Source organism: Podarcis melisellensis, assembly GCF_964234715.1.
Source record: "Podarcis melisellensis genome assembly, chromosome: 2".
Lineage (NCBI taxonomy): Eukaryota > Metazoa > Chordata > Lepidosauria > Squamata > Lacertidae > Podarcis > Podarcis melisellensis.
Window position 1 is genome coordinate 102,304,072 of NC_138529.1, and position 14,122 is coordinate 102,318,193.

The following is a 14,122-nucleotide window of genomic DNA, read 5'->3' on the forward strand; positions in this document are numbered from 1 at the left end:
ATACAGTATTACAGTATTTACATACAGTATTAGTAACTGTATTAAAGCATTAACTTTGAGATATTATTTTTATTTAATGAACCCTCAGCCTTATTCAAAGTAAGCTTAAATTAGCTATTTCACTTATTAATCAAAGTGCTATTACCGTGCGACAGCAATATTTTATGTTTTATTCTTTTAATGATAGTTTAGGATTTATTTAAATATCATTTCAGTCTTTTCAGAGCTATATATTCACTGCTCTGTAATAGTCTATAAGCATAATTGTTACTGTAAATTAAATTAGCTTTTTACGAAAATACCGTGCGTGTTTATGTTTTGTTTCTTTTTTCAAAGCCAAAAAGTGTTTCAGGCTTGTCGAGTTTCCCAGAGTGTGGAGTTATAGAGAGTCGAGTTTTCGGGGTTCTAATGTTGATCATATGACTCTAAAATACTTTTAAAAAACTTTAAAACTCACTAATTTTCATCTAAAATTTAGAAAACTTCCTGGGGCAGGACCCCGGTATGGGCCCCCCAATATTTTTTATAAGTCGGCGCCCCTGAGTAAAGTACAGTACTGAGTAATAAGGAGAGGGAAGCCGTACACATTTATTGTGGCACATACTGAAATTATGAAAAATTCAATAAACATCCTTCCCAAAATCCACAATGGAAGTTTTTGTAGGATTTCCACATCAGCATTTGTCTGCTGAGGCAGAATATTAGAGTGGGTTCCCTCTCCCCCCTCTACCTTGGCTGAGAAGGAGCAGGTATTTGTCCTTAGATTCACCCCAGATTGTGTGTATACACCAGCAGCAGATGATGTGGAAGCAACATCCGCTTGCACTAGCGGCAGAGGAGCCAACGGAGAGATGGCAAGCCAATGGCAGGTTTTATCTGCCACAGCGTTTTCGATGGCTGCCAAGATTTTCTGCAGGGAGCAAATCTTATCGGGAATCAGCATAGCATGCTGGAAAGCAGAATAAGCACCATATCTTTCTTTGAAAGAAAACAAACTGTAAGATACCATTATGTAAATACAAGATTTCTCCATATTGAGTAAGACCATGGAGAAGGGCCACAGCAAAAATGTTGCAGCACATGCATTGCATGCATGATTCTGTAGTTAGGGCTGAGAAAGATTCCCTGTCTGAAAGCATGGGAAGACATAGTAGGGTCGGATTCAACAGGACTCCGTGAGATGTAGCAGTGGTCGGATTTGGCATAAGGCAGCTTCCTAGGTTCCTGTGTGATGGCAATCTAGGGTCACACTATCAATAAACCTCAGGTGTAACACTGCACAATCATGTAACCACGCGGGAGGTGAAAACAGATGTTCATCATCTCCTGTAGACATTTGTGTAGGCAAAGACTAAAGTATGGCAAGTCCACAGAGTTTACTGTTTGGCAGGTAAAGGTAAAGGTACCCCTGACCATTAGGTCCAGTCGTGGCCGACTCTGGGGTTGTGGCACTCATCTCGCTTTATTGGCCGAGGGAGCCAGAGTACAGCTTCCGGGTCATGTGGCCAGCCTGACTAAGCAACTTCTGGTGAACCAGAGCAGCGCATGGAAATGCCGTTTACCTTCCCGCTGGAGTGGTACCTATTTATCTACTTGCACTTTGACGTGCTTTCAAACTACTAGGTTGGCAGGAGCAGGGACCGAGCAACGGGAGCTCACCCCATCGCGGGGATTTTAACCGCTGACCTTCTGATCGGCAAGTCCTAGGTTCTGTGGTTTAACCCACAGCGCCACCCATGTCCCTGTTTGGCAGGTAAAAGGTAAAGGTACCCCTGCCCGTACGAGCCAGTCGTGTCCGACTGTGGGGTTGCGCGCCCATCTCGCTTAAGAGGCCAGGGGCCAGAGCTGTCCGAAGACACTTCAGGGTCACGTGGCCAGCGTGACAAGCTGCATCTGGCGAGCCAGTGCAGCACACGGAAATGCCGCTTACCTTCCCGCTAGTAAGCGGTCCCTATTTATCTACTTGCACCCGGGGGTGCTTTCGAACTTCTAGGTTGGCAGGCGCTGGGACCGAGCAATGGGAGCGCACCCCGCCGCGGGGATTCGAACCACCAACCTGACGATCGGCAAGTCCTAGGCGCTGAGGTTTTACCCACAGCGCCACCTGCGTCCCTGTTTGGCAGGTAGGGAGTCACAAACTCTGTGACTCATCTGCTGGTGGGAAAATGATAGTATTGGGGCAGGGGGTTGTCACTTTTTAACCTGGCACATATAACACTGGTCCTGAGAGACCTACATTGGCTCCCAGTACATTTCCGAGTACAATTCAAAGTGTTGGTGCTGACCTTTAAAGCGCGAAATGGCCTTGGCCCAGTATACCTGAAGGAGTGTCTACACCCCCATTGTTCAGCCCAGACACTGAGGTCCAGCTCCAAAAGCCTTCTGGCGGTTCCCTCACTGCAAGAAGTGAAGTTACATGGAACCAGGCCTTCTCGGTAGTGGTGCCTGCCCTGTGGAAAGCCCTCCCATCAGATGTCAAGGAAATAAGCAAATATCCTACTTTTAAAAGACATCTGAAGGCAGCCCTGTTTAGGGAAGTTTTTAATGTTTAATGCTGTATTGTGTTTTTAATATTTGATTGGGAGCCGCCCAGAGTGGCTGGGAAAACCCAGCCAGATGGGTGAGGTATAAATTATTATTATTATTATTATTATTATTATTATTATTATTATTATTATATTACATACAACCCCATTTTTAGGACAAAGAATATCAAGGCCCTTGTTGCAGCCTCCATCACTCTTTAAGAAAAGCACAAGCGCTCCTAGTAAAGACTGGTTTAAAGTTTCACACAGCCCCTTGTTGACTGGTCACTTTAAAATGTGAAGGTTCATTATTGCTTCACAAGTTGTGTATGTCTTTAAGGGCCAGGGCAAATAACGAGACCCAGTCTTACAGCTGTGAAACATAGCAGGTGCTACTGAGTTGTGTTAATCAAGCTGTGCCAGCAATTGGGTGTAGTATATAAGGAGCAGCACCTAGCTCTCCCATTACCCTGGGGGATGGGTTGGTGGTTGGGTCTGGTTTGTTGTTGATGTATTTAGTGTATAAGGAGTTTTTGTTTTTGTTATTTAAACCTTGTTTAAGTTATTTCACCATATCAGAAAGTGTAGCATTTACTTCATTATATTAAAATATACAACATATGAACATGCAAAGTTGCCTTAAACAGAGACAGACCATTTCACCAACCAACCCAGTGCTGTCTACTCTGACTGACAATGGCTTTCCAAGGCCTCAGGGACATCTCTCTCTGTCTCTCTTATATGACTTATATGCTGCCTCAGTAATTTTTAACTAGACTAGGCATTGGACTATGGACTTTCTATGTACAAAGTGTGATATATGTCACTGAGCTATGGCCCTTCCACAAATGTAGCAAATTTGTGATTCATGTAAAATAATTGGATTGGGGGATTTTTGCTTCTTATAAGAAATTATGGGCAAACGACACTCACAATGTTGTTTACTGCTTGTAGACAATTCATTTGCAAAAGGAAATGAGTGACAAGCCTGTGTACAGGTTGGGAGGCAAGGGTGAGGAGCTGGGATGAGGGAAAGGAAGTGCTGTTGAGGTTATAGGAGCTAGGCAAGTAATACTCAAAGAGTTTTAAGTCCAAAAAAGGCAAGGCAAATCCATGGGCCAGCCCTACCATTAGGCAGAATGGGACAGGCAGCAAATGCTAAAGGTGAGGAAAGTATCACTGAGGGCATGTTGCCAGATAGCCTCCACTGTAGGGGACAAGTAGAAGACTATGCATCATTGCCAGTGTTGAAGTAGCATTCCAGTCCCTTCTGTACATGGGATGGGGAAGAAGCACTCCTTTGTCCTCTGCCTCAGGCAGGAAAATGTCTTGGTCTGTCCCTGAAATTCTATTAACTTTTAGGAGTGTTGACAGCTTCAAAAAAGCATGGGAAGTAGTGACTTAATATGGAACTTTCTGCAGAACAAGTTTCACAAAGTAGATCAGGTCTAATAAGGTAATAAGCAAAACAGTATGTGGAATTGTGGATTAACCAACCCAAACTCCCTTCTTAATTATAGGTCTCCCCAACAAATCTTGTGATTTACTGGAGCAAAACGCTGCCTCTGCAGCCATTTCCTAGAGGAGCCATTATCTGTGGTTCTCTCTGTGCAGCCAGAAGAATGGCGGTGGATTACTTAACTGCTGTGGTGATTACAAGAAGTTTGAGTTAAACTCCCCTGACATTTTCTTTTCTTTTTTTTTTAAAAGAAAAACCAGCCTATAATCTCCAAAAGGGAGCCAGAGTGGGGAGGAGGGTGCATCAACCTCTTGTATCCACCTTTTGTATTTTTCCCCGCAGTGTTATATCACGCCCCCCCCCCCAATACCTTTTCACTCATGAGGCCAAAACAGCTTGAAGGGGCCTGTTTTCACTGAGGAAACCACCACAGTAGAAAAAATAAGATGGCCCTTGTTTGGTCATCCTTCAAAGTCCTATCACTTGGGTAGCTGCTTTAGTGTTTTGTTCTGGCTTTTTATAAGGAAAGAAAGCATACATGCAGTGGATTATGGAGAAAGCTAGAGAGTTCCAGAAAGACATCTACTTCTGCTTCATTGACTATGCAAAAGCCTTTGACTGTGTCGACCACAGCAAACTATGGCAAGTTCTTAAAGAAATGGGAGTGCCTGATCATCTATTTCCTGAGAAGTCTCTATGCGGGACAAGACCTACAGTTAGAACTGGATATGGAACAACTGATAGGTTCAAAATTGGGAAAGGAGTACGACAAGGCTGTATATTGTCTCCCTCCCTGCTTGTTTAACTTATATGCAGAATTCATCATGCAAAAGGCTGGACTGGATGAATCCCAAACCAGAATTAAGATTGCCGGAAGAAGTATCAACAACCTCAGATGTGCAGATGACACAACCTTGGTGGCAGAAAGTGAGGAGGAATTAAAGAACCTTTTAATGAGGGTGAAAGAGGAGAGTGCAAAATATGGTCTGAAGCTCAACATCAAAAAAACGAAGATCATGGCCACTGGACCCATCACCTCCTGGCAAATAGAAGGGGAAGAAATGGAGGCAGTGAGAGATTTTACTTTCTTGGGGTCCATGATCACTGCAGATGGTGACAGCAGCCACGAAATTAAAAGATGCCTGCTCCTTGGGAGAAAGGCGATGGCAAACCTAGACAGCATCTTAAAAAGCAGAGACATCACCTTGCCAACAAAGGTCCGTATAGTTAAAACCATGGTTTTCCCAGTAGTGATGTATGGAAGTGAGAGCTGGACCATAAAGAAGGCTGATCGCCGAAGAATTGATGCTTTTGAATTCTGGTGCTGGAGGAGACTCTTGAGAGTCCCATGGACTGCAAGAAGATCAAACGTATCCATTCTGAAGGAAATCAGCCCTGAGTGCTCACTGGAAGGACAGATCCTGAAGCTGAGGCTCCAATACTTTGGCCACTTCATGAGAAGAGAAGACTCCCTGGAAAAGACCCTGATGTTGGGATAGATTGAGGGCACAAGGAGAAGGGGACGACAGAGGACGAGATGGTTGGACAGTGTTCTTGAAGCTACTAGCATGAGTTTGACCAAACTGCGGGAGGCAATGGAAGACAGGAGTGCCTGGCGTGCTCTGGTCCATGGGGTCACGAAGAGTCGGACATGACTAAACGACTAAAGAACAACTACCCTTTGATTTCCATCACATGTGATTTGATCCTCACACTGGACTTTACTATATGAATCCTGAACCAGATTTCTGCCCTCATCTCTGCCCACTTCAACATCCAGCTTTGGAAGGCTGCCTGAAATACTGGGAGACCTGAGAGCTGGGTGGGCTGTGGGGTGGCAAGCTAAGAAAGCAGGCTGACCGAGGTGAGTTGCTCAGACAGGTCTGGATTCATCCTGCTGCTTTGAAATTGGGCACACAGTTTAAGGCAGGCCTAAAGGTGGGGGGTGGGTTGTGAAATGAAAGTGTGTGCCAGCCTCACAGTCTTTTTTTGGATGGTTCTGGGGATAATAAATCAATACAGTATGGTATCATTTATCCAGATGCTTTGGCAGATGGGAAAGACTCCACAGTGAACAGATGCCCATAACATTATACATAATGGGAGGAAGGGACAGAAATACATAGCTGTCACATGAACTGATGGGCAAGATATTGGAGGAACAGATAAAGAAACGTTGGCACTATAGTGTGGCTTTAGTTTGCCACTGTGCTTGATTTCCAGCGATATTTATATCTTGAAGGGGTGTCTGTAGCTGTTAGTCCTGGCCATCTCTGAAAATCACGCTAAAACGTGCCTGTCTGCCTATTCATCTTCATTCAGCTTCTCCCCAGAAAACGTTCCCACTGCCTTGCAAGTGTCGTCAGGCTCCTGCAGACTCTGCAGGCTCCTAATAACTGGTTCAGTAACTCAGCTGATTATTATCATTAGTTCTCATTGTCTACGATTGGAGCTTTAAGATCGTTAGAGAAGCCTGTGTTTTTTACAAATAAAATAGTAAAGGGGGATAGCTTTTGTGGGACAATGCCTGTTCCAAAGGAACATAAAAAGAGGCCTGAAACTGAGTCAGTCCATTTGACCACCTAGCTAGGGGCAAGGAGGCATTGGGGGGGGCTGTGTATGCCAGGAGGGCCATGGCCTCGGGCACAATTTTTGAGGGTGTATAAACCAGGTAGGGACGCGGGTGGCGCTGTGGGTTAAACCACAGAGCCTAGGCCTTGCCAATCAGAAGGTCGGCGGTTCGAATCCCTGTGACAGGATGAGCTCCCATTGCTCGGTCCCGGGTCCTGCCAACTAGCAGTTCAAAAGCACGTCAAAGTGCAAGTAGATAAATAGGTACCGCTCCAGCTGGAAGGTAAACGGTGTTTCCGTGCGCTGCTCTGGTTCGCCAGAAGCGGCTTTGTCATGCTGGCCACATGACCCGGAAGCTGTACGCCGGCTCCCTCGGCCAATAAAGCGAGATGAGCGCCGCAACCCCAGAGTTGGTCACAACTGGACCTAATGGTCAGGGGTCCCTTTACCTTTACTATAAACCAGGTGCCCCCCCCCCATTCATGCAACCCCAGCACAGCACAGCCTGGTACACTTCTCTGCCCACTAAGGGCCGTGTTGGTCAGCTGGGTTCCCTCCTGCATGGGTGGACAGGCAGCTCAGCGTGGCTCTGGCAGGGGTGGGGTTGCTTCAGCAGCAAGAGCTGGGCAGGTGCACCCCACCTGGAGTGCACCCACCCGCCCTGAGCTCAAGCAACCAACGCTACGCCACTGCAAATAGCTCAGTGTTATCTACACTGACCGGCAGCGGCTCTCCAAGGTTTCAGACGGAGACCCTTTCTTAGCCTTATCTGGAGATGCCAGGGACTGAACCTGAGACCAGCTGCATGCAACGCAGGTGCTCTGATGCTGAGCATATAGCAAGCATTAGGCTGCAGTCTGATACAGTTTCATCTAATAATGCCGGAGTGAGGTTGTTTTTGAAATGGGGACCATATTGCCAGTTTAAATAGCCCCTCAGCTGTGCGACAGACCATGCTTTTTTACAGCCACACTACCATCCTTTGAATGTCTACTCAACAGTAAATGTAAGAAATCAATAAATGAAAACAACTTGATTCCTCTTGGGCTCAATGAGACTAGTTTACAGGCCAGTCCGTATAGTGGTCTTCCATAACCTAGTACTTTCCAGATGTTTTGGTCTGCCGTTCCCACCTGACCACTCCCGCCTGGCCATTGACCATGCTGTCTAGGGCTGATGGGGAAATGTATTTCAAAGTATACACAAAAAGTATCGGGTGTAATGACAATGATTGTACAACAAACCAACAACACCAAAACTGGCTTATGAATATAAAGGACAATTTTACTAGAATAGGTAAACTCATAAATTTACAAAACAATGAGCAAACTAAAGTGCAGTATGCATAACCAAGCCTGGAGACTCATAAACATAGAATGAACTAATGTCTCTCTCTTTACTATACCGGTTGTGTATGCGGTATTGCGTTACACGGCTGGAACAAACAAATGGTTCTTCAAATAGTCGTTCACTGGAAGCACAAATCCATATATGTAGGAGCGGTTGCGAGAAAGCGTTCTTCAAATAGTCATTTGCTAGAGGCTCAAAGCCTTATGTGTAAACTTTGCTGGAGGCGCAAAGCCATATGTGTGTGCACGGTTGCGGGAAAACAACTCCTCACCACTCCCACGGTAAAAGTGGTACAAATAGTCAAATGGAGCCAAATTGATGAGACCTGTTCTCCGGATATTATCCAGGTTTCGCAGCAAGCTTCATCAGTCAATAGTGCTAAACAATACGAAATGCATTCCAGTTACAATAAATGAAAGACCATAAAATATGTGCAATACCATCTCATGTTGTGTCTTACCTAATCACTCAACACGGTTCGCCCAAGACAGAAGATCGTACGAACTACTCACAGTCGCAGTAAATATTGAAACTGGTAATAACAAACATTTAAATACATTACAGGTGCATGGAATCAGTCATCACATTTGTACATTGTTGAGGGTATAGTAAGAAGAAGAAGAAGAAGAGTTTGGATTTGATATCCCGCCTTTCACTCCCTTTAAGGAGTCTCAAAGCGGCTAACATTCTCCTTTCCCTTCCTCCCCCACAACAAACACTCTGTGAGGTTAGTGGGGCTGAGAGACTTCAAAGAAGTGTGACTGGCTCAAGGTCACCCAGCAGCTGCATGTGGAGGAGCGGAGACTCGAACCCGGTTCTCCAGATTACGAGACTACCGCTCTTAACCACTACACCACACTGGCACTCTATTGTTGCTAAACAAACAAAGGCACAAAAATTTATTTATATATAACATCCAAGGTCAAATTCGGTATTCAAACCTTTTGGAAACAAGGTTCCTAATTGAAATATTAGTTTGTACTGTTTCTGTAACAAGGCTCTTCGTACATCAATGGATCCAAAGGGTAGGTTTTTTTTAAAGTCAACAGAATGAAGAAACTCAGGTCATTTTCAGTGTGAGCCCCTTGCTGGAAATGCTGGACTAACAGGGTGTCTAGACAAGCATTGAATATTTAGGACCTATTATCAGAGATTCTAGACCTGATTGCACGAGTAGTACTACCAACATATAGAAGCCCACAAGCACATCGGATACAGTACACCCAGTTTTTTGTAGAACAATTTGTAAACTGCTGCAGGACAACCTTTCGCCCATTTACTGTGTTGGTAAATGATTTCACGGGCAAAGCAAATCTCCAACATGTGCAATGACCGCATCTTTAATGCCCTTTCAACGTTATGTGTGGGTCATCATTATGATATTCAAGTAGATCAGTGTGGGGAAGAACGTTCCTAAACGATCTAGTGTGCCTTTTGCTTAAAATAGGCACATTTTCACAGCCTGGAATATGGGAAATGATGTGCCAGTGTCGCTTAACCAGTTTCAATGGAAGAAGATAAACAAGTGTACTGTATAGCAGTGTTTCCCAACCTTGGACCTCCAGCTGTTTTTGGACTACAATTCCCATCATCCCTTGCCACTGGTCTTGCTAGTCAGGGATGATGGGAGTTGTAGTTCAAAAACAGATGGAGGCCCAAGGTTGGGAAACACTGCTCTATAGAACCAAAAATCCTGTCCTGTTTGTTTTTAGATTTTGGTGCCATCAATTCCTGCCTAGAAGTTCTTTTAGCCCTTTCAAAGGCTGTTTGAATTATTTCCTGTGGATAACCTCGATCTCTTAATGAAGAGGAAAGGGATGCAGCATTTTTTTGAAAATCAGTTTCAAGGGAAGAATTTCTTTTGAGTCTAATAAATTGGCTAAACGGGAGACTATTTTTTAATTGGACCGGGTGATTAGAATGATAGCGAAGTAAGGAATTCCTATCAGTAGATTTGCAAAATGGACGTAAATTAATGATACGTTCATTACGTTCAGTGACAAAAAATAATTCAACATCTAGAAAGGAGACGCTCACCTCATTCTTTTTAACAATAAATCTTAAAGCTGTATCACATTGATTTAACCAAATGTCAAATTCCAAGAACATATCCTGGTCCAAAACAAAAATTAAATCATCGATAAAACGATAATAAGCCAATAGGTGCTTCCTAAATGGGTTCAAATCACTGAAAATGTATTCTCAATCAAAATAACGCATGTAGATACAGGTGAGGGATGGCGCACAATGGGCTCCCATCGGCACGCTCCTACCTTGAAAATAAAACTGTTCTTTAAAGCAGAAGAATTTATTTTTCAAGCACCACAAAGACCTGGAAAGCTGATTGACCAGAGTGCCTCTTTCATACCATATCTTCAGCTCTTTGAACCACCTGTTGTCGAACTCCAGCCTTTCTTATACCACATCCCCAATCTCTCTGAAAGTTCAAGGGGCCCAAGAAACCTCCTGAATCAATTACAGTGCCGTTCTAGAGTTTGGCTGGAGGTGAGGTACCTGTGATTGTTCTCTGCCTCTTTGCAGCGATAACAAAAGGAACCGGTATAGATGTTTATTATGGCTCTGATTCTTAACTAATGTTTCGAGATTAAATTCTGGAAGCTCCTAGCTCCTATATTTGCTGAATCAGCTCTAAATAGTGCTGCACACTATATTGAAACAATGTCAGTATTAAATTATTTTCACAGGAGAGCATTTTCTCAAAGAAGCATTTTCTTCAAGTTGCATTTCTCTGCCAACTGGGTCAAATGCTACCTTAAAGAAGCAGTGCCTTTTAGAACATTGGGTTTTTCCCCTGGGCTACAATTTGCTAGTCTCACCAAATACAGAGCAGTGGTTACAGTGGATTATCCTTGCGTGCCCATGAAGCACAGTAAACAAAAAGTGAGATACACAGCTCAGAGCTTCCCGAAAAAGGAACGCTAATATTGTTTTTCTCACTCCCATTTTTGTTAGCACATTAGCATTTCCGAGCACAATTCAAAGTGTTGGTGCTGACCTTTAAAGCCCTAAACAGCTTAGGGCCTGTATACCTGAAGGAGCGTCTCCACCCCCATTGTTCGGCCCAGACACTGAGGTCCAGTGCTGAGGGCCTTCTGGCACTTCCCTCACTGCGAGAAGCCAAGTTACAGGGAACCAGGCAGAGGGCCTTCTCGGTAGAGAAGAACAACTACCAGACTTTTAGAAGATACCTGAAGGCAGCCCTGTTTAGGGAAGCTTTTAATGTTTGATGCATTACTGTATTTTAATATTTTGTTGGAAGCCACCCAGAGTGGCTGGGGAAGCCCAGCCAGATGGGCGGGGTATAAATAAATTATTATTATTATTATTATTATTATTATTATTATTATTATTATTATTATTATTATTTTATTAGCATATCATTTTACTGCCCTGCCAAATTGGAACCAGTGGAAAGGAATGGAGGTAGCAAGGTGGAAGGGGGAGAGTTGGATGTTCAAAGGCCTCATGATACACAAAGCCATATCTGCTGCTACATAAGCTGCACATCCCCCCCCCCCAGCTTTAATTATTTAAATTGTGTTTTTCAGGGATTGGTTAAGTGCGTTCAGCCCTCCTATCATTCCTCCAAGCCAGCAGCTGCCAGAACATCCTGAAGTGACAGCACACCTGAGCACTCAAGGTAAGACCAGTGTGTGTGGAAGAGGTGTGGGAGAACTTGAGGGCAGCTGGGACAGACATGGCGGCTCAGGCACCCTGAGAGCCCAGTGCCGCTCACGGGGGCCAGTGTGTGCCTGTTGCATCCTTCTTGGCCACCAGAGGGCAGTTAGGGGAGACACAGAAGCTTGGGTGCGCTGCAAGCCCATCCCCGAGCAGCTTTTGCGAGTGGTGCGTTGGGCTCTCGGGGCGCCTGGGCTCCGTACCCCTTGTGCCGCCCCCAAAGGTAAGTGCCGCCTGGGGCGATCTGCCTCCTCCACACACACACACTCCACACTACGCCACAGCTCTCTCCCCACGTTCGCCATGACACTGCTCTCATTATTGCAATGGGCTCCTTTGCTTTTCCTCCAAACACGGAAAATTCATGTGATATCTCAGTATACCTCCGCTACATCTTTGGGCTACCCTCAAGAATGAAGCCATCTCAGTGATTTATTCTCAAATATAGACGATGCTCCTCAAATTGGGAATCTTTTCATGGGCATGTAAAACTGCCTTTGCTTTTGACAGCAGACTAGCTGTCAAGGCAGGACCTTGCTGTGAGGGATCTGGCAATACTTTATGCTAAGGGCCCTAAACATGCCAAAGGGAAAGGATGGTAATCCTTGAGTTAAAGACACATTAGATATATATTTTTGATAGCGGCCTGAGAAGATTCTTAATAGCAACCTCATGACATCCAGTGCTTCCTGTAGTCATGCTGCGATTCCTGATTCCAAAGCTGCTTGTTGAGGATCTGGACCTTAGAAACGACTTCAAATGCAACCAGAACAATTCTGTTCATCTAACCTGCCTTCCAAATCTTATTTTTATTATTACTACCATTACTACTAATTGAATTTTTATTTGGGGGGGGGGGGTTAAAAACAAAAAGTGACCCAAAGTGACTTACAACAAAGTCCAAACACTAAAATCAAAAATTGAAATTGAAATATTTTATTGTCACTTGTACAACTTGTATACAGTGAGATTACATTATAATAATATAATATAATATAATATAATAGCCAGAACAGAATAAAAGCCTAAGAATATCTCCAAATGTATATAAAAGGTATATTGCACCCTACCCCATTAAAAGGTAGGCAAGGAAGGGGCCACAAATATACCTAAAACCAGTGCTTTTTTCTGGGAGTACTCAAGGGCATGGAGTATCGGCACCTTTTTTTCTAGAAGAAAAGCACTGCCTAAAACCCTCCAAATCAAAAGCCTGGGGGGGAAGAAACATTGTTGCCTGGCATACTGGTCATGTTGTGCGGATGCCTGATGATCATCTTCCTAAGCAATTACTCTATTCCGAACTTAAAAATGGAAAGTCTAATGCTGGTGGTCAACAAAAGAGGTTCAAAGACTCTCTCAAGGCAAATCTTTAAAAAATGTAGTATAAACACTGACAACTGGGAAACACTGGCCTGCAAGTGCCCCAGTTGGAGAACAGCCTTTACCAAAGGTGTCATGGGCTTTGAAGACACTCGAACTCAGGACGCAAGGGAGAAACGTGCTAAGAGGAAGGCAAGCTTGACAAATCCACACCATGATCAACTCCCGCCCGGAAACCAATGTCCCTACTGTGGAAGGACGTGTGGATCCAGAATCGGCCTCCACAGTCACCTACAGACTCATTGTTAAAACCGTGTTTATGGAAGACAATCTTACTCGGCTACGAGTGATCGCCAAAGAAGAAGAACTTATGCCCTGGTGATCAACTTCCTGTTTGACCATCATAGGAAGCAGGATGTTGGACATAGATGGTCTGATCTAGCTGGGCTCATTTGATGTTCTTTTCACAGTCGGACAGGTAGAATCGGTACAGATGTGTAGGATCAAAATGTGTTTTCTTTCTCTGCCTTCCCATTTTTCTCTCTCTTTCTTGTTGTTTTGGTGCCACTATGTTAGGGTTAAGGTCATTGATTATTCAAGAACTAGAAAGGGGTTTCATCTCACAAACAATCAGCAGCTCCTCAAATACGTAGTTTCAGCAGACACATCAGCTGCACCACAAGCCACAAGCAACATATAGATAGCTATTGTAGTTTGGGGCACTTCAACAAGAAAGTGGGCAAACACCCTGCTTCCACAGCAAGGGCTTAAGCGCAAAATGAAGCCAAAGTAGAAGAAGACACACCTTTGAAGGTGGGACCTCTCACCAGGAGTCTGAATAGAAGACATCACCCTAAACTTCAGACCTAGAATCATTGAATTGCTTCATCAGCTTATAAACCTGCCGAGATATTTACAGCGCAAACTCCCCAGATGAGTTGCCACTCATCTGTGCCTCAAAACAGAGCGGAGACATGATTAAATCAAGCAAAGAAGTTGTTTTACACCACATTTTTAAAAAGTAATTGTTGCTTATGTCCAACCTGATCCTTGAGACAAGTTTAAATGCCGGGGCCGAAAAGACAGAGGCAGCTACTTTGGACGTACCTAGTGTGATTGCTGACATTTTCCTTTAAAACAGAAGACGTGCACACACACCCCAAGGCAACAGCACAAACTTTTTATAATTCCCCTCAGT

General features: G+C 44.2%; 1 protein-coding gene across 3 annotated transcripts in view; it reads left to right on the plus strand.

The window, feature by feature from the left end:
• CFAP20DC (CFAP20 domain containing) overlaps positions 1-14,122 on the plus strand; it is a 141,324-nt gene that overhangs the window by 123,465 nt on the left and 3,737 nt on the right. For all 3 annotated transcript variants that reach the window (XM_081901856.1, XM_081901857.1, XM_081901858.1), the window contains one exon: positions 11,475-11,566. In XM_081901856.1, the coding sequence (XP_081757982.1) occupies positions 11,475-11,566 (92 nt within the window). The remainder of the gene's footprint in view (positions 1-11,474; positions 11,567-14,122) is intronic.